The following is a 20114-nucleotide window of genomic DNA, read 5'->3' as shown; positions in this document are numbered from 1 at the left end:
AAGTAGAGTTGATTTGGTGATTGATCTGATGAAAGATTAGTTGATCACAGACGGACGGACGGACGGACGGACGGACGGACGGACGGGCGGGCGACGGACGGACGGACGGACGGACGGACGGACGGACGGACACGCACGCACGCACGCACGCACGCACACTCACACACACACACACACACACACACACACACACACACACACACACACACACACACACACACACACACACACACACACACACACACACACACACACACACACACACACACACACACACACACACGGACGGACAGGGTGCAAAACAATAAGACTAAAACATTCTGCTATAGAGATTGCAGCCACAGTGCTCACATTTATTTTGAATAAACAAGTCAGAGTAAATGAAGTAAAGTTAATGAAAAAAAAAAGATTATGATGATCAAACTCCTTTATATGATTTGAAACATTTTGTTCATTTTGCCAGATAAGTTGTGAGCTTTTTGATTGGATATTAGAAGAAATTACAGAAGCTTTTTCCCTCTTGTTTTTAACATAGCAGGTTTCAAGTGTGTGACTGTTTGAAGGACTCCAAGGTTCCTACTGTATATACAAAATGGGAGATAAAATAAGAAAAAAAGGTGTGTAAAACAAAAAAACATTGTTCATCACATTAAAATATATTTTCATAAGCGATTAAATCGATTAACTGTTGACACCCAACACGCTATTGACACATTGAGGACCAGTGGTTCTCAAACTTTTCAGGCCGCGACCCCCCGAAATAATCATATTTGAACTGGGGACCCCCCCAAAATAATATTTTAACTGGGGACCACCCACCCTGACATGCACTTGGAATTGCAGGAGTTGAGGCATTACATTTAGTTTGACTTCACTAATATTGTGAAAATAGCAGATCCACAATCTCACAACGCCTCGCGTTGCAACTCGTTGTGAGCTTGTGAATCTGCTATTTTCACATTTTCTGTCTCTTTGTCAGGTAATATTTTACCAATGTTTGACCATTTTTTATAGTATAGTTTGTCGATTACTTTTGACACAGTAATGCCATGTTTTATTTTAGAGGTATTCAACAGGTCTTAAAAGTCCTTAAATTGTCACTTTAGAAATGTGCAGATACCCTGTATATACCAAACATACTGTATGTTGGTTTGTTTAATGTTGAGTGAGAAAACAATGTTAAACATGAACAAAATATCATCATTTGGGGACCCCCTGGGGGTCCAGACCCACAGTTTGAGAACCAATTCAGTACATCTACACAGAGTGACAGAGGGCTCTGTAGTAATATCAACAAGATAACAGGGCATACTGTATAATGATTGTCTACAGCAGGCTTATTAAAGAAATGCAATGAACGGAACACAATGGATTGATTGATCATGATGGTGTAGTATACTGTACACACCATTCTTACATATGCTTTATCTAGAAGGGAAAATCTATAATCAAATCAAATGAAGAAAACATAGTTTTCAACTGAATATCATCATCAGTATTCTTAACATGTCTACCATGTCTTACACAGCTCTGCTGTATCTCCATCGCTCCAAACCCTTATCCCTGGATAGAGAGGTTGTGTGAACGTGGTTTGAACTGTGTGTAGGAGGGTCATTGTGTCAGAAACACCGTAGAAGGACAGAGTACCTGCCTTGTGATCCAGGTACACCCCCACTCTGGAGGAGAGAGGCCCTGGCACTTTAGTGTCAACATTGTTGTGTTTGAACCAGTAGTCTTTACCATAGCACCGTAAACACCAGGATTTATCATTGTTTCCAAATAACGTTTGTCTGCTGATGTCTTTATAACAGACTGCTATACGAACCTCTTTACCACTCCACTCTACTTCCCAGTAACAACGTTCAGACAGACCCTCTGTACACATCACCTGAGGGTAGGACGGATTAAATCTCTCTCCATGATCAGGGTACGGTTGTGGTTGTGTTTTAGTCACCTTCCTCTTTTCTTCTGACAGGGAGAGAGATGTGCTTATTGTGTTCATGTCCAGAGACAGAGGAGAGGAATCTGTGAGAACACATGACAAAAGAAAAATCAAACCTCACGAACCTTATTGTGTTTAGAGTCAAAATCATTAGAGCTTTAAATAACAGCATATCAGATTGAAACTTCAACGTTCACAACCTGCATCAACATGAACTCACATTGTAAAAAGTCCTTTCTGGTCTGAGGCTCCACTGGATATACTGTAGTGGGTGACATGAAACACAGGTCAAACCAATTCACTGCCCCCATATTACAGGCTTTTGTAGCCATCCCAGACATACTTCCGCCTGTACAAACTGTTTCAACACTTAGAGATGTACTGTACAGTAGGGGCCGGTTAAACACAATAAAGACATTTACATCTAAACCTAACCCTAACCTCTCCTTTGAGGAATAGGCTTGCTTAAATTCTTCAATGTCACTGTCCAATCTGACAGCCAACCTGTGTACCATCAGTCTGCTCCTGTTGCCTTCTGACTTCATCAATCCATGTTTACTATGATGGCTGGTTAGAAAAACAACAAACCCATTTAAATCTCACCTCTCTTTGATATCTCTGGCCAAGTTGTCGTCAGGATGTTGTCTAGTTGGTCTCTCAGACCAGACACGACATCAATCACATCTGTGAAGGACCTCCAAGGACAGATGACCACACTGGGTGAGACTGGAGATCCACTGGAAGCGGAGAGAGACTGGAAACTCTGGAGAGAGACAAGTAAACCAGTATAGACAGGGATGGAAGGACATTATACTGTAGCAAGACCAATAGACTAGTACATTGATCACACACACACACACACACACACACACACACACACACACACACACACACACACACACACACACACACACACACACACACACACACACACACACACACACACACACACACACACACACACACACACACACACAATATGATTGTGTTTTTGGCAAATAAATAGAAATGAAATTTCTGTTCCAATCTAAGAACAAAAATTGCACAGGGCAGATATTTCATAATACTGTATATTTTAGAAATCGTAGAAATAAGCTCACAAGCTGATCATTTAGGTCTGCTATTGTGGGAAAATGTTTGAACATTTTTCAAAATGGAAACAATTACGACAATTATGCAAAAAGTGATTATCTCAATTAATTGTGACGGGCCTAATTCTGACATTGTTATTCTGGTCTGTACAACTACTGTATACTAGAACTATATTAGTAACTACCACTACCAGCATTAATAATGTCATGTTATGCCATATAATATACTATAATAGTAATATAATAATAATATATATAATATGATATGAAGCTGCTTTCTCCTAAATTAGTCAAAACCAAACAATAAAATGCCATGTGTGGAACCTGAATGAAAGTGAGGATGTCATCAGTGTTGGACAGCTCTTCCAGGTCAGCATGTCTCCTCTCCAGCTGCTCCATGTGGTCCTCCAGCTGCCTCAGGAGAGCCTCAGTCTGAGCCACTGCAGTCTGCTGCTGATCTCTGATCAGTTCTTTAAGCTCACTGCGTCTTTTCTCAATGGAGACCATCATCTCACTGAAGATCCTGTCACTGGCCTCCACTGCTGCTTCTGCAGAGCTCTGATTAACACACACACACACACACACACACACACACACACACACACACACACACACACACACACACACACACACACACACACACACACACACACACACACACACACACACACACACACACACACACACACAAAGAAAGGAAGAAACTCTTGGTTATTCGTTGCATTGTTTCTGTATAACTTTGTGGTGAATAAATTCAGTCACAACAGAAGTATTGTTGGCCATTCCAGAAGTTCCATGATATGATGGATTCTTTACTGTCACTGTTCTTTACTGTCTGTCATTCTGGGTACTTTAGTGCAGTGGTTCCCCAAGGGTCCTTCAGGGGGTTCCAGGGGGTCCCCAGCTAAATTAGTTAATATAGCATAAAATTCTGTTTAACCAACCTTACAACCCTATCCTATATACATCAGCTATTTGAAACTAGCTGTTCTACAACTTCACAACACATCAAAAGCGTCGCAACACGTTGTGAGATTGTAGATCTGCTCATTTAAAACAAATCTTGAGAGAACAGACATTTTGCAAAACACAAATCTTATATGTGGGTTGCTGGCACACAAATACTTTCAAATGTGGTTCTGCAGCCAAATACATATTAATTGGGGGCTCCTTGAAAAGGTTTTAGAACCACTGCTTTAGTGCTTCTGATGAATACCGGTCAGGTGGGCACACTGGACATCTGGGCACACGAGTTTCTAGACAACTGGGCATACGGACATCTGGGCACACGAGATGAATGGGCACATGGACATCTGGGCACACGAGATGACTGGGCACACGGACATCTGGGCACACGAGATGAATGGGCACATGGACATCTGGGCACACCGTATGACTACCAAGGATTTTTGTGTTCCTTTGATATATAAGTACCCCCCGCCTCCCCCACTGTGAGAGAGAGACGGTGGGAGACATTGTGTAATGTCTGTTACTGAGATAGTGTATTGCAGTGTGTCCTTGCAGTTCTGACAGCATCCTCATCCATTTGTTGTGAGCTGTGTATTGCCTCTCCCATATGTGTGTGTGTGTGTGTGTGTGTGTGTGTGTGTGTGTGTGTGTGTGTGTGTGTGTGTGTGTGTGTGTGTGTGTGTGTGTGTGTGTGTGTGCGCGTGCGCGCGCGTGCGTGCGTGTGTGTGTGTAGGTTGAATCGGTGGAGACTCTTACATTCTAACCCTAACCCTAAACCTAACCCACCAGGGTGGAGGGTGATTATGCGGGTGAACTCAGTGGAGGAGGGCCATTAGGTGTAAGCAGTGGGGAGGGACCACTAGGTTGAATCAGTAGAAACTGTCACATCCTAGGCCTATACCGAACTCTCATCCTAACCCTAGGGGGGTGATTATGCAGCTGTCTGAGGGAGGGGGGGAACTCAGGAGCGTCTGCTCAGGAACCCAGGAGCACATCCTAGGCCTATACCGAACTCTCATCCTAACCCTAGGGGGGTGATTATGCAGCTGTCTGAGGGAGGGGGGGAACTCAGGAGCGTCTGCTCAGGAACCCAGGAGCAGACAATTCACAGCAGGGGTTCACTAATCTCTGGATTTCATAGAAAGGGGGGGCACATCAAAGCAGAGTGCCCAGCTGTCTTGTGTGCCCACTTGACTGTGTGCCCAGTTGTCTTGTGTGCCCAGTTGACAGTGTGCCCAGTTGACTGTGTGCCCAGCTGTCTTGTGTGCCCAGCTGTCTTGTGTGCCCAGTTGACTGTGTGCCCAGTTGACCTGTGTGCCCAGACGGCTGTGTGCCCAGTTGTCCGGTGTGCCCAGTTGGTTTTTGTGCCCACCTGACCGGTTACCCTTCTGATGACACATGGCACTGTCTCATCCATATAGCATCACAGTAAACACAAGAACAAGAACTATTATCATAATATCAGCTCACGTTCAGGGCCTCCATGACCTGTCGCAGGTCTTTCAGCTCCTTCTTTTTCTCCTGGATCTTCTGCTGGACTTTCTGCTGTATTTTCACGAGCTGTTTCTGCAAGAAACAGGAAGAGACAGTTTGGCTTGTAAACAAAGGTTGGGATACCAATTCTATCCAACCAGGAGAGAGAGAACTCATACAGAATGCAGGACAAAAACAAGTGAGATTTGAGACAGTTTAGTTAAACGAACGATGTAACTTCTCCAAAAGTACAGGGGCAAGATTAATGAACATGAAATATGATTCATGAAAAGTTATCAATAGCCTGCTGTGAAACAAAATGTGTCAGAAGCTTCTTCCATTTGGCGAAGTCAGGTTAGTTTTTCATTGGGTCCAAAATGAGTGTAGGCCTACTTAATCCTTTAATATTTTTTATTGTACAACACCCTGGTTTGTGATTTTAATGTCTCTGACATGGTCATTTAGTTCTGCTTCTGTCTTTAAAACATGATCTATCTTATGATTTGTCTTCAAGTGATCGTGGTCCTACTTGTTTCTCTGCCTTCTCTGCAACAGCTGACACCGTGTCATGGCCCTTATGTTCATCCATGAGGCACTGATAGCAGATGCACTGCCGGTCTGTGCGACAGAACACCTCCATCAGCTTGTCATGACTGGAGCACATCTTCTCCTGCAGTTTGTTGGTGGCTGGGATCAGTTTGTGCTTCTGCAACACAGGAGCATTGTAGTGAGGCTGGAGGTGAGTCTCACAGTAAGAGGCCAGACACACCAGACAAGACATGAGAGCTTTGCAACGTCTGGCTCCGGTGCAGAAATCACAGGCCACGTCTGCTGGACCGGCGTACAGCAGAGCAGCAGAGACAGAAGACTGCTGACCTCCTGTACTGCTCAGCTTCATCACAACCTGGAAGTGAAGAGGAGGGGAGGTCACTCACTGATGACAAATACAACACAGTCATTGTGAGGTTCATGGTGATAAACACAGTGGGAGAGAAATTACAGGTAAGTTCATCTATAAGATAATTGTAACATTATCTGAACAATGTGTTTCTTCACTGTGGTTCTTCGCATTGAATAAAGTTGATTGCTTTATGTTGTTAAAAATGTACAATGCAAGCAGCATTTAGCAGACACTCTTAACCACTAGAACCCTATGTATCTGCTATTATGTTTGCCTACGGTGAATGACATGGCAAGAATAGTGACGCTAGAGTTTAATGGTTAACCAGTGACTAACACAGTCAAAGATCTACCCTAGTCAACAAAATGACAGCATAAGGTAAGTAGAATGCAAATAAACTAAGATACCAGGTAAACATCAAGCATCTGTTTGAACCAGTGGTTCTCAAACCTTTTCATGTCAAGGACCTGGAATTAATATGTACCCCCATACAAGATTTATGTTGTTAAAATTGTGTTGTGACGCATTGTGAGCTTGTAGATCTGCAATTTTCAAGTAGCTGATGTATAGGGTTACAGTGGTTAAACAAACTGTGATGCTCTATTAACACATCTTGTTGGAAACCCCCTCATGGACCACTAGGGGTCCCCAGACCCCACTTTGAGAACCACTGGTCTAACATGCTATCTAAATAGCATTCTTCTTATAGTATTTGTGGAAGCAGAACATGTAGTGTAATGTGTGGTTGTAACTTGTAAGGTCATCTCACCTCTGCCAGCAAGGTGTTCTTCGTCAGAACCGGTCTGGGACTGAAGCTCTCTCTGCACTGGGGACAGCTGTAGACTCCAGTCTCCTCATACTGGTCCCAGTAACTCTCAATACAGCTTCTACAGTAACTGTGTCCACACGGTAGAGTCACTGGTTCCTTTAGAAGGTCCAGACAGACAGGACAGCAGAACTGATCCTGGTCCAGCTCACATCCCTGTTGTTGCTGCTGTTCTGCCATTTGACTGACAACTGCACTCACTCTGAGAGAAAACACTTTAGTTCACTCTGAAGAGAGACTGGGAGAGAAAAGACTCAACAGCTCAGAGTTTCGTTTCTTCTGAAAAAAGTGGGAGAGGAAAAGGGAGAGACTTCCTGTATGTTTACAGGAGGCAGTGGTTTTAAAGAGACAGTGACTGTGTAGCACAAACAGGTTCAGCTTGTGGTTGAACGTTGTACAGCTGGACTCTCACACTACACCATCATTTCCCCTCTGTGTGGATAAGCCTGGTGGTGGTGACACAAGGCTACAAGATATTCGGGGGTATTTATTTGGGATAGAGTATGGCAGAAAATGAGTATTTTAGTCAAATATCTCGACTTTCTCACTAGTTCCACATTCTCTCCACTTCCTCCGGACTCCAGTAAGCTCATATATTAGAGTGAAACACTCTAAAACTCTCTAGGATTACAAATATGTCATGGCAAGACAGGTGAACTTGTGAACTGATCATAATAAAGGGGGAAACCTGAAAATGATACAAGGTTGACATCTGGTGGCCAATTCAGTGATGCCTTATTGCTTGTCATCTGCATTGTTTCCTTGTCCTCTCACAACCATAGACAGTAATAGTAGTAGCTATAAGTAGCTCACAACTGGAGTTGCACCTGAAGTGTTGATGGAATTATTCATTGTGTGTTATTTCAGGAAACAAGATTAAGTTCCTACAGATTAAATGAGAGAAATGCCAGCAGCATTGTCAAATTCAACTATTTTAGTGTTCATGTTTTTGTTTTTGTTTTTGTTTACAGCTTAGCGGAGCAGCTAAGTGCTACGATCTTTCAATTTATGATAAAAGCGTGAAAATTGGCGTGAGCAGTCTCCATGGGTCACTTGACAAGAATATTGTCTGAGCCATTTGTAAATTCAAGATGGCGGCCATTTTTCAAGATGGCCGACACCTTAGTGGGCAGTTAAGTGATATGATGGTTTATTTGGTGATACAAGCATGAAAATTGGCATGAGCAGTCTCTGTGGGTCACTTGACAATAGGCCACCCACAGCTATTTGAAATTTCAAGATGGCGGCCATTTTTCAAGATGGCAAACACTTTAGTGGAGCAATTAAGTTATATAATGGTTTATTTGGTGATACAAGCATGAACATTGGCATGAGCAGTCTCTCTGGGTCACTTGACAATAGGCCACCGACAGCTACTTCAAATTTCAAGATGGCGGCCATTTTTCAAGATGGCCAACACTTTAGGGGAGCAATTAAGTTATATAATGGTTTATTTGGTGATACAAGCATTACATTTGGCATGAGCAGTCTCTAAGGGTTGCTTGACAAGAAAACACTCCCAGCCACTTGAAATTTCTATTTTCAAGATGGTCACCCCCTGGATCCTCAAAAGACATTTTCTCATAGAAATGTACGTTTTTTTTTTCATTAAGGACGATTATTATTATTATTATTATTATTATGCTAAAACAGTTGTGTTGATTTGTTGATCATAGATAGATTAGATAAGAGTGAATATCTGCACTACCAGGGCACACTGGTGATATATCACTGCTGTTAAACCTCAGAGTGGGGTTCAATGTCAGCTAATTGAAAGTTAGTATCCCAAATGCTGTCTAATTTACCCCAAAACAGTTAGATAGCCGCACCTGAATTGACAGGTTGTGCCAGCGCGGGAGAGCCTAGCCAAGGTTAATGGGGTTTTAATTAACCGGATGGTGTACAGATCGCATGGGATTTAAATGGCATTGGATGAACGATCGGACTAAGTGTTGGGTTAAGGCACAAACTTAGTTGTATCCCATACATCAAAGTGCTTGGTAAAAGGTGGTAAAAGGATAAACCCTCTGCCTCTGCCTATGCTGCAGACATGGCAGAAGCCATCATAACAGTTGTGAAAACTAACTGGGACAGATGTTTCATTTGTCAGCAGGTCACCAAGGAAAAACTCATTCAGCCAAGTTTATTCAACAGAGAGCACGATCGTACTGGTCATGATACCATTGCAAGAAATGTTCCATTATTTCATAAGATCAATGCTCTGCCTATCTTACTTAGTCCAACCCGACTAGATGAAGGTGATGGCATAGAAAGCACATTGACAAGAAACAGAGCAACATATCATTCAAGCTGTTCAACAACACAGAGCTGGAAAGGGCCCAAAAGAGAGCATCTACATCTGCTGAAGACACTGAAGATACCAAAGATATCCATGTCAAGAGACTAAGAAGATCTAATGTATGACCGGTCCACAACTGTGAACGAGGCCAGGCTTGATCTCTTTGCCAGAAAGCAAAGACGATATGACTTGATCCTGCCAACTCAAGCAGCACTCAAAGAGCATGCCAAACGTGCATCTTATGAGGCTGGATACGTGTGGGGACAGGCATTGAAGCGACCTCCACAAATGCCGAGCCCATCTGACTGGGGATGGGTGGAACAGGACGAGAAGTGGAAAGTCTTCTGGACTCCACTTCCACCTATTGCGGAGAGTTGTTGGGAGTTGACCAATTGTGGGTGCACCAAGGCATGTACTGGAAGGTGTAAGTGCTTCAGATATGGACCCAGTTTCACATGCCTATGTAATTGCCCCTGCTAGAACCTATATTTGCATGTTTATTTTGCCAGAGTTATTCCCCGTTGTCCTCTGTGTTTTCAAGGGTAGGCCTATGGCTCGGCTTCCCCTCGCCACATCGGCGCATCATGTTTTACTTTGCATCTAGTCTATTACTGTGTAATTTTCAGTTGTTACTTTGTAACATTGCTTCCACTACCTTCCACTGCCATTTATTCATCTTATTTTTTGTTTCCCCACCCCTTAGTATCTATTTGACACATGTAATGGCTGTTAGTTTAAAAAAAAATATATATATATTATCCTCCCTTGTGACTGTTACCTTGTCGTGGTAAGGGAGCTTGTGTAAGCCTACCTCAGTGAACACTGAGAGCTATGCCGGTGGGAGGCAACTCCTGACAGGTTTTACCAAACTGGACAGCTTGTGGGCGAGGAGTGAGACAAAACACAGTCAAACAACCTCTCTTGACAGAGCTTTTTGAGGAACCCAATACATTTCTATGAGAAAAGGTATCATTTAAGGATCCACATGGCGCACGGCAGACATCTTGAAATTTCAAGTGGCTGTGGGCGGTTTCTTGTCAAATGACCTTTTGAGACGGCTCATGGCAATTTTCATGCTTGTATCACCAACTAAATGATTTCTTAAGCTTAACTGGTCCACTAAGGTGGTGGCCATCTTGAAAAATGGCCGCCATTTTGAAATTTCAAGTAGCTGTGGGTGACTTATTGTCAAATGACCCACAGAGACTGCTCATGCCAATTTTCATACTTGTATCACCAAATGAACCATTATATAACTTAAATGCTCCACTAAAGTGTCGGCCATCTTGAAAAATGGCCACCATCTTGAAATTTCAAGTAGCTGTGGGTGGCTTATTGTCAAGTGACCCACAGAGACTGCTCATGCCAATTTTCATGCTTGTATCACCAAATAAACCATCATATCACTTAACTGCCCACTAAGGTATCGGCCATCTTGAAAAATGGCCGCCATCTTGAAATTACAAATGGCTCAGACAATATTCTTGTCAAGTGACCCATGGAGACTGCTCATGCCAATTTTCACGCTTTTATCATCAACTGAAAGATTCTGCCAGAAAAAAGCATTTAGCCGCTCCACTAGCTGTACTGTCTGTATCACTACCTTTATCAAACATATTACCTATTTTGCATGGAGTCTTATGTCTTATGACTAATCTTATAAGTCATTTTTGGGGCGGTGTAGCCGCCCCCTATAAGTGGGTTTTGGACACCGACCAAAAGATTTATGTACCCCCTAACCCTTCCATTGTTAATGCAAATCGATACTTTTTTCATATCAGCCAATCACATTACAGCTAGTGTCATCACCACTAAGTGTAATGTGATTGGCTGACTTTGCAAATTCAGGACTGTGATTGGCTAGCGAAACACATGACACATGTGCAGCCCTATGAATAGCAGTAAGGACTTTAAAAAAAGTAATTATCCTTTTTTTAAAGTGAGTCATGTCGTGATGACCACACACCACCTACTTGGGTGTCACAACAGTGACATAGTGCTCCAATTTCACATCCTGATTGGCTAATCTAAAACCATTTTGATGTGAGAGTAGTATATTTAACTGAGATGTTGTGTATTTCATGAGATCAGTGAAAAAGAATCGCAAAATCACTATGGTTAAAATGAGGAAAGTAAAAACCGAAACAAAGACAATGGCAAGTCTTCCTAGAACTGGCCTTGTGAGACCCAAGTGTATATCACAAGAGCTTAAACACAGAATTATGACAAAGCACAGATCTGGTCAAGGTTCCAGAGAAATTTCAGCTGAATTTAAGATTTCTAAAAATACAGTGGCCTATATAATCCAACAATGGAAGAGACGAAGCTTCGTGGAAAACGTAAAGAAGAATCCAAAAATTGCTTTAGCTGAAATGTGAATAGCAGTATGGACTTAAAAAAAAGTAATTTATACTTTTTTTTAAGTGAGTCATGTTGTGATGACCACACACCGCCCACTTCACACTGGGTGTGATTTTTTATTATATAGTAGTGTCACTGTAGATCGGCTACGTATTTTGTAACGTGCAAGACCAATTTAAAGGCCCATAATCTTTCATTGTACAGTCTGTTACCTTCTAGTGTATGACAACCAATGACAAATTTGTTGTTGACAGATCAGAGGACTTTGCTTTATGATATACTGTAGGTGCCATAAAAGGCACTGTAGTGTTTGATATCCACAGTTTTAGCATACAAACACACGGAGACACGACTGCCTTTCACTGTCTTTACTTGTGTCCTGTTTCCCAATCATCCAACAGCTGTGTGCATTTAATCACATACAATTGTCTTCATTACATACACCTGTGTCTTACATCCTGGTACATGCTCTCCACATACAATCAGTGGCACTGGACACTACATCCCTCTCCTTCTTAGATAACAACCATCACCACTGAGGAATGTACGACATTATTCCAACTGAAATATCTGTTATACTCAAATAACTTAATTCTTCAATAATCCCAGATTCAATAACAAAACTATAGTGCCACCACTGAATATCCTTAGCATAATGAACTGAAATACACAATACTTCAAAACAAATATCTGTTCACAAGGCATTTTTCTTTTTCTGGAACTCTTTTTCAGGAACTCTTTTACACACTTCTTTTTTTTTTTTTTCACACACACAATACAAATGTTCAATATCCTGGTAGTACGGCCAGGGGTAGACTACCCTGCCATTTAGACAATGCCAGGAGATTATTCTGCTCCTTTACGGCACTGCCCCTTTAAATCACACAGTCTCTCAGCCTAGCAGGCTGCTGTCTGTCTCTTTGTGGACGAAGCTGAAGCTCTGTGGCCCTGGTAGGAACTGTAACTGTAGTCGGTTGGTTGTGTGACCCGTTAGTCCCGAGTCCAGACTGTGGCTGTATCCACAACTTGACAAACGACACATGTCGCATGATCTTCCTGCCGTCGTCTCTGTGAAGGAACACAGAGTCTCCTTTCCTATCCACAACAGTGTATGGATCCTTCTCGTATGTTGTAGACAGTTTGTTTTGTTTGGATTGTCGCAGTAGGACCATGTCCCCTTGCTGGACTTTGCTCTCACGTGCCTGTCTGATTCTGTTAGCATCCACTCTTCCTTTCTCCTTCCTTGCAGCATCAGTAGAGCGTACGGCAGAGTCACTTTGGTCTCCTGTCGGCTGGTTAACAGAAAACTCAGGCAATTTGGTTCTGATCTGGCGTCCAAACAGCATCTCCGCTGGACTACGTCCTGTAGTACAATGAGGAGTACTCCTGTAGGCCATAAGAAATGTCTGCAGTTCAGTGCGCCAGTTTTTTCCTTCAGCATGAGCAGTGCGTGCGGCCTTGCAGAGAGTCTTGTTCTGCCTTTCGACCTCCCCATTTGCTTGAGGCCAGTACGGAGTAATGCGTCGGTGTGCAATACCATGCTCTGCTAGGTATGCTTTAAACTCACTTGCCACTAGAGGAGCACCATTATCAGTGACAATGCATTCTGGGAGGCCATGAACAGAAAAGATGCATCTCAGCGCTTTGATTATGTTTGCTGAGGTGATACTAGTGAGCAGATTCACCTCTACCCACCTGGAATAGTAATCAGTCGTCACAAGGAGGTGCTCTCCTGATGGAAATGGTCCACACAAGTCAATGGCGAGTGTTTGCCAAGGCTTTGCTGGTAGCTCTGTTCTAACTGTAGGTGTTTGAGGTGGCGGTGAACTGGTAAGCTGGCAGGCAGGACATGATTTCACTATCAATTCCACTTCTCTGTCTATTCCTGGCCACCATACTTTTGTTCTCAGTCTCTGTTTTGTTTTTACAATCCCCTGATGACCCTCGTGAGCCAACAACAGGGTGCGTTTCTGTGCTGCTTGTGGCATAACTATGCGAGTGCCTCGCAATACCATCTGCCCAACAGCCGACAGCTCCGTTTTAAACTGCTTGTATGCAGCTTCACATTGACTCCAGTTTCCACTTTTTATACTCTCCCTCACATTGGCTAGCACTGGGTCTTTGGCTGATATTTCCTCGAGCTCCTTTGGAGTGAAGGCACTTGGCACAGCATGTGTAGCTACAAAGTAGACGTGATCATCTCCCAGACACAGAGGTGCAGGGGAGTTGACTGTCAGCCGTGACAATGAGTCAGCTGCGTTCTGTGGGCCAGGTTTATATACAACCTTGAATGTGTATGGCTGCAATCTCAATGCCCACCGTTCGATCCGTGCCGGTGGCTTTGACTTTGGGGAGTAGATTGTTTCAAGTGGCTTGTGATCTGTGACCATCACAAAGTCTTTGCCATAGAGAAACACATGGAACTTTTCACACGCCCACACTATGGCAAGCGCCTCTTTCTCTGTTTGAGAGTACCGTCGCTCTACATCAGTCAGAGCACGGCTGGCGTAGTATACTGGTTTGAGTGCACCATCCGCTTGCTTCTGGCTCATGATGGCGCCAAGCCCCACTGGACTAGCATCTACAATCACATGTGTCTCTGCATCTTGCTTGAAATAAGCCATAACATGTGAGCTGGCTAATTGTCTCTTTAACTCCACAAATGCTGTTTCTTGCTCTTTTTCCCATGTCCACTTGCATGACATTCTTGTGAGCCTTCTTAGGGGTTCAGCGGTGGTGGCCAGATTGGGGAGATATCTGCCACAGAAATTAACTAGCCCCAAGAAACTGCGCATTTCGGTTGCATTTGTTGGTCGGCGTGTATTTTCCACTGCCTCCACTTTTGACTGTGCTGCACCAATTCCATTCTTGGAAAGAATATGACCCATGAACTCTAACTCTGTCATGCAGAATTCACACTTTTTGTTATTCAGAGTCAACCCTCTCTCTTGCAGTCTTTTCATGACCTGGTGCAGCCTCTCGTCATGCACTTGTCTGTTTTCTCCGGTCACAATGATGTCATCTGATATGTTGTGGACCCCTGGAATGCCTTGAAGGACCTGTCCAATTATGTGTTGGTACGTTTCAGGAGCAGATGATACACCGAACATCAATCGCTTGTAGCGCCACAGACCCGTGTGTGACACAAATGTGGTCAGAGAGCGAGACTCAGGTTTCAATTCAATTTGATGATAGCCCCACTTGAGATCTAATTTTGAGAAGACTGTAGCACCATTCATGTCTTCTAGTATCTCATCTATGATGGGAATGGGGTGTCTCTCTCGCACTATGGCTTCATTTGCTCTGCGCATGTCCACACATAGCCTTATTTCCTTCATGCTCTTATGCACGACAACTAAGGGCGATACCCATGGGGTCGGTCCATCCACCCTCTCTATAACATCCATCTCTTCCAGCTGTTTCAGCTTCTCTTCAACTTGTTTTCTCACACTGAATGGTATCCTGCGTACTGGTTGTGCTACAGGTTTGATACTGGTATCTACATGGAGCTCTAATTGAAAATCTTTGAGTTTTCCCAGACCCTCAAAACATTCCTTGTATGTGTCTTGCAATGCAGTCTTCAATGCACTTGCGTCTTCTGTCTGGAGTGTATTTATATGTGCTTTGAGTCCTATGTGGAGAAGCCCCAATGCTGTAGCTGTCTTCCTCCCAAGCACACATGTCTGTGCATGTTTCACTGCTAGCACATTGGCTATGACTGTCTGAGAGCCATCTACTGCTTTGATGTTAGCTGTAAACACACCTTCAACTGCCAGTGGTGTTGTAGAACCATATGGGTACACTTTTTTCACACATGGTTTCAGATCGACATTTATGTCTGACCTAGATTGTATGCCACTGTAAATGTGCATATTCACAACATTGCATGAAGCCCCAGAATCAATTAGCATTCTAACAGGCTGGCCATTAATTAACATAGGCCATTCTCCATCATCAGAGTGGCTAGTTACTGTCATTACACACTCCTGTCCATTACTGTCACATATCTCAGTCTTTATGGCAGTAACTGTGAAAACGCGATCATCCTCTTCACTTTGATCATCTTGCCTGTCAATCATTTCTGGGCGCTGTGTTGTGACTTGATTCACTTTTAACATTTTCGTTTTGCACACTTTAGCAAAATGCCCCTCTTTTCCACACTTGTTGCATTGTTTACCTTGTGTAATGGTGCATTCACGGGCTGTGTGTCCCTCTCGTCCGCACCTGAAGCATGTTGCTGTGCGGTCCTTGTTTCCAGACCTGTCCGTGGATGAAGAAAACTTTTGTCCTCCTCTATCCATTCTGTTCTGTGTGCCTCTCTTTGGCCTGCTATCCACTGTGTTGACGGACAATCTTTCCATCCTGGCCGCTTGTAGATCAGCTGCTTCCATTGCTCTAGCGATTTCTTGTAGATTAGTTAGAGTCAAGTTTTTTTCACGCAGCAGCCGTCTCCGCAGCGCATTGGAATGGCACTTGTCAATCACTTGGTCACGTACGAAATCGTCTCGGTTATCTCCAAATTCACATGTAGCGGCCAACTTCTTTAATCTGCACACAAAACTGTCCACAGATTCCCCTTGTGACTGTTCCACTTGCCTGAACATGTGTCTTTCATAAGGAATATTCCTCTGTGGTGTAAAATGGGCATCCAGCTTCTCCACAGCTACATCATAATCTCTGTCGTCTCCCGTATCATCCAACATGGAGAAAATGTCCTGTACTTCAGAGCCAGCTAGATGCAACAATAAGGCTCGCTTTCTCGTCGCATCTCTTATTCCTGACGCTGTGACATAGAGCTTGAATCCTTTTATCCATTTCTCCCAACGAACTCCAACGTTACCCGGGTCAGTAAGAACATCAAAGGGTGGAACCGCAGGCAGACTCAAAGCCATCGTTCCGAGGTCAAACTTTCTTGCTTTTCGCAAAACTCTTGCAGACTAATTCACTTTCTTGTTAAAAGAGCCCACAACGAGTAGGATATTTTCCTCGTCGCCAAATGTAGTGTTTGATATCCACAGTTTTAGCATACAAACACACGGAGACACGACTGCCTTTCACTGTCTTTACTTGTGTCCTGTTTCCCAATCATCCAACAGCTGTGTGCATTTAATCACATACAATTGTCTTCATTACATACACCTGTGTCTTACATCCTGGTACATGCTCTCCGCATACAATCAGTGGCACTGGACACTACAGGCACTGGTTTGGTTTAACATTAGTAATGAAGTACTACAAAATGTAATATCTCATCTAAAGAGTCTAAAGTCTGAGATTGTGGTGTATATGATAAAGAAATTGTAAAATGCAGCTACATGACTGCAGCCAAAATACATTACATTACATTACATTACATTACATTACAGTCATTTAGCAGACGCTTTTATCCAAAGCGACTTACAATAAGTGCATTCAACATAGGTAGGGAACGAAACTACTAATCACCAGAGGTCTTAAGTGCATTTCCTGTAAAAACAAGCAACCAAGAGTATACCTAGCGCTAAGGTAAAAGTGCAATATATCAGCTATCTACTTTCATAAACACATGAGATAAAATAGCCAAATCAAATGAGCACGAGCTAATAGATCCAATACAACAATACAACAATAGTTCCTACAACTAGTTAACAACAAGTAGGCCAGGCAAAGAGGAAGGGTAGTGTTTCCTGAAGAGGTGGGTTTTCAGCCTGCGGCGAAAGATGGGCAGTGACTCTGCTGTCCTGACATCAGTGGGAAGTTCATTCCACCACTGTGGGGCCAGAACAGAAAAAAGTCGTGACCGTGTCGATCGACCAGAAGGACCGTTGAGTGGGGAGGGAGTCAGTCGCCCCGAGGTGGCAGACCGGAGTGGTCGGGCAGGGGTGTGGGCATTGACCAAAACCCGGAGGTAAGAAGGAGCTGTTCCTTTCACTGCCCTATAGGCTAGCACCAGGGTTTTAAACTGAATGCGAGCCGCTACGGGGAGCCAGTGCAGAGAACGGAGAAGGATAGTTGTGTGAGAGAACTTGGGGCGGTTGAACACCAGACGAGCCGCAGCTTTCTGAACAAGCTCCAGAGGTCTGATGGCAGATGCCGGAGCACCAGCCAGGAGGGAGTTGCAGTAGTCCAGGCGGGAGATGACCAGAGCCTGGATGAGCACCTGGGCTGCCTTCTCCGTGAGGAAGGGGCGAATTCTCCTGATGTTGTAGAGGAGGAATCTGCAGGACCGTGTCACTGATGCGATGTTAGCCGAGAACGACAGTTGATCGTCCAGGGTCACACCCAGATTCTTCGCAGTCCGAGTTGACGTCACCACAGCGTTCTCAATGGTGATGGCCATGTCTCGGTGAGGACAGCCCTTCCCTGGGATGAACATCAGCTCGGTCTTGTCCAGGTTGAGCTTCAGGTGGTTCGTCGACATCCACTCCGAGATGTCAGCCAGACAAGCAGCAATGCGTGCCTCCACTTGTGTGTCAGAGGGGGGGAATGAGAGGATCAGCTGGGTGTCATCGGCATAGCAGTGGTAGGAAAAGCCATGGGAGCGGATGACAGCACCAAGAGATGTAGTGTAGAGAGAGAAGAGAAGAGGACCCAGAACCGAGCCTTGGGGAACCCCAGTAGTGAGCCTGTGTGGTTCTGACACAGACCCTCCCAGCATCACCTGGTAGGAGCGACCCGTCAGGTAGGGCAACACATTTTCCTGTGTTTTGTTTTGATTAGCTTTTAACCACATGAACCCTAGCATCCTGATTCTGGGCATGTCAGGATCATTCTGAAGAAAATATTTGGCTAAAAAAGCAGATCTATCCACAAGTTTCCTAGGACGTTGTGGGCATCACTTCCTGTCGATTTGATCCAATGAAATCCAATGAAATCCAATGACATCCAATGAAATCCAATGACATCCAATAAAATCGACAGGAAGTGATGCCCACAACGCCCTAGGAAACTTGTGGATAAAGCACATGGTGTCATATTGAAATTGTAGATTGGCTGCTTTCGCTATTTGATGTTCAACATAGTATATTTTAATTTTATTTTTTTCAATCACAAGAAAAATGTTGTTGTGTAGTGACAAGTACATGATCTCCTGCTGGAAGACACAGTACACACTGACCAGTTGAGCCAGAGTCTCTGTGGTGGAGTTTTCACTCAAGAGATTTGTAATTTTTTTATTTTGATCCATTTTCAATCTGGTGTCCCTGTTTTGGCCACATTTTCTAAATGTTTTCTTCAAAGATTTTCAAACATTGCCGATCTCAGTTATCTCACACAACGTGACGCACTGTGAGCTTGTAGATATGCTGTTTTTGAATGTTATATTTCTGAAAAACTTTTATCAACTATCAAAACATTGGTAATCGGTGGTCTAGGACTCTTTTCTAGGAACATTGAGATGGGCATCGGACCCAAATATCTGCCAGCGGCCAGGCTCTATTTCACTGAGACGAATACACAAGGTCTTTGTTCTCATGTTGTGATGTCTTGCATAATATGTGAGACCAGTGTGATTTAAAAATGTCCTTATTGTCAACATAACCTACAAAAAGCCCAAAACCAGACATCGCATTTATCCTTTTTATAAATAATGTAATATTGGACGTTCTGTTCATTCTATCTGTGCCTAATCATGTGCATTGTCTTCTTTGCAATCTATCACCTTCACTTTATTAAATTGTTCTACGAAAAGGTCTAGTGTTGATCCCTATACCCCAGGTTCTATGTTCCCCAGGTTCTATGCCCCCCCCCCCCAAAAAAAGGTTCTATGTTCCCCGCTCAACCAAAAAAAGGGTTCTATGTTCCCCACTCATCCAAAAAAAAGGGTTCTATGTTCCCCACTCAACCAAAAAAAGGTTCTATGTTCCCCACTCAACCAAAAAAGGGTTCTATGTTCCCCGCTCACCCAAAAATGCAGGAAATAGTGAGACATTTAAAAAGGTTTAAATACATGTATTTATACCCATTAGTTATTTGTAATTTTTCAGTTTTTAAAGTGTCAAAATATCATGTTTTGAAAACTTCTTTGAAATGACTCAAAATCTATTAAGGGGTGTCACGATACATTCATTTCACGATACATATGATACGATACACGATATTGGGCTCACGATATCGATACGATATTATTATCATTTTTACTATCATCAACATTGGCCATCATCTTCAGTTTCAAAGTGCTTAATTTATAAAGCATATAAAAAAAGTTACAACGTTTTTTACACACAAAAATAAATACAACTAGAAAAAGTGCTCCTTGGAGCACAAGTCTTCGC

The 20114-nt window shown here is 43.3% G+C and overlaps 1 protein-coding gene across 1 annotated transcript; it reads right to left on the bottom strand.

Moving 5' to 3' along the window:
- Positions 1-971: 971 nt before the first annotated feature.
- Positions 972-7382, bottom strand: LOC311055816 (E3 ubiquitin-protein ligase TRIM47-like; the record flags this gene model as incomplete). The annotated part of the gene is made up of 6 exons (XM_084072081.1): positions 972-2025; positions 2546-2705; positions 3358-3591; positions 5473-5568; positions 6005-6379; positions 7146-7382. 6 exons carry the CDS (start codon positions 7380-7382, stop codon positions 1511-1513), a joined length of 1617 nt encoding a protein of 538 aa, XP_083928207.1. The 3' UTR covers positions 972-1510.
- Positions 7383-20114: the final 12732 nt, after the last annotated feature.

This window comes from Gymnoscopelus microlampas, assembly GCF_963454915.1.
Source record: "Gymnoscopelus microlampas genome assembly, chromosome: 11".
Lineage (NCBI taxonomy): Eukaryota > Metazoa > Chordata > Actinopteri > Myctophiformes > Myctophidae > Gymnoscopelus > Gymnoscopelus microlampas.
This window is presented reverse-complemented; position numbering and strand designations above follow the sequence as displayed.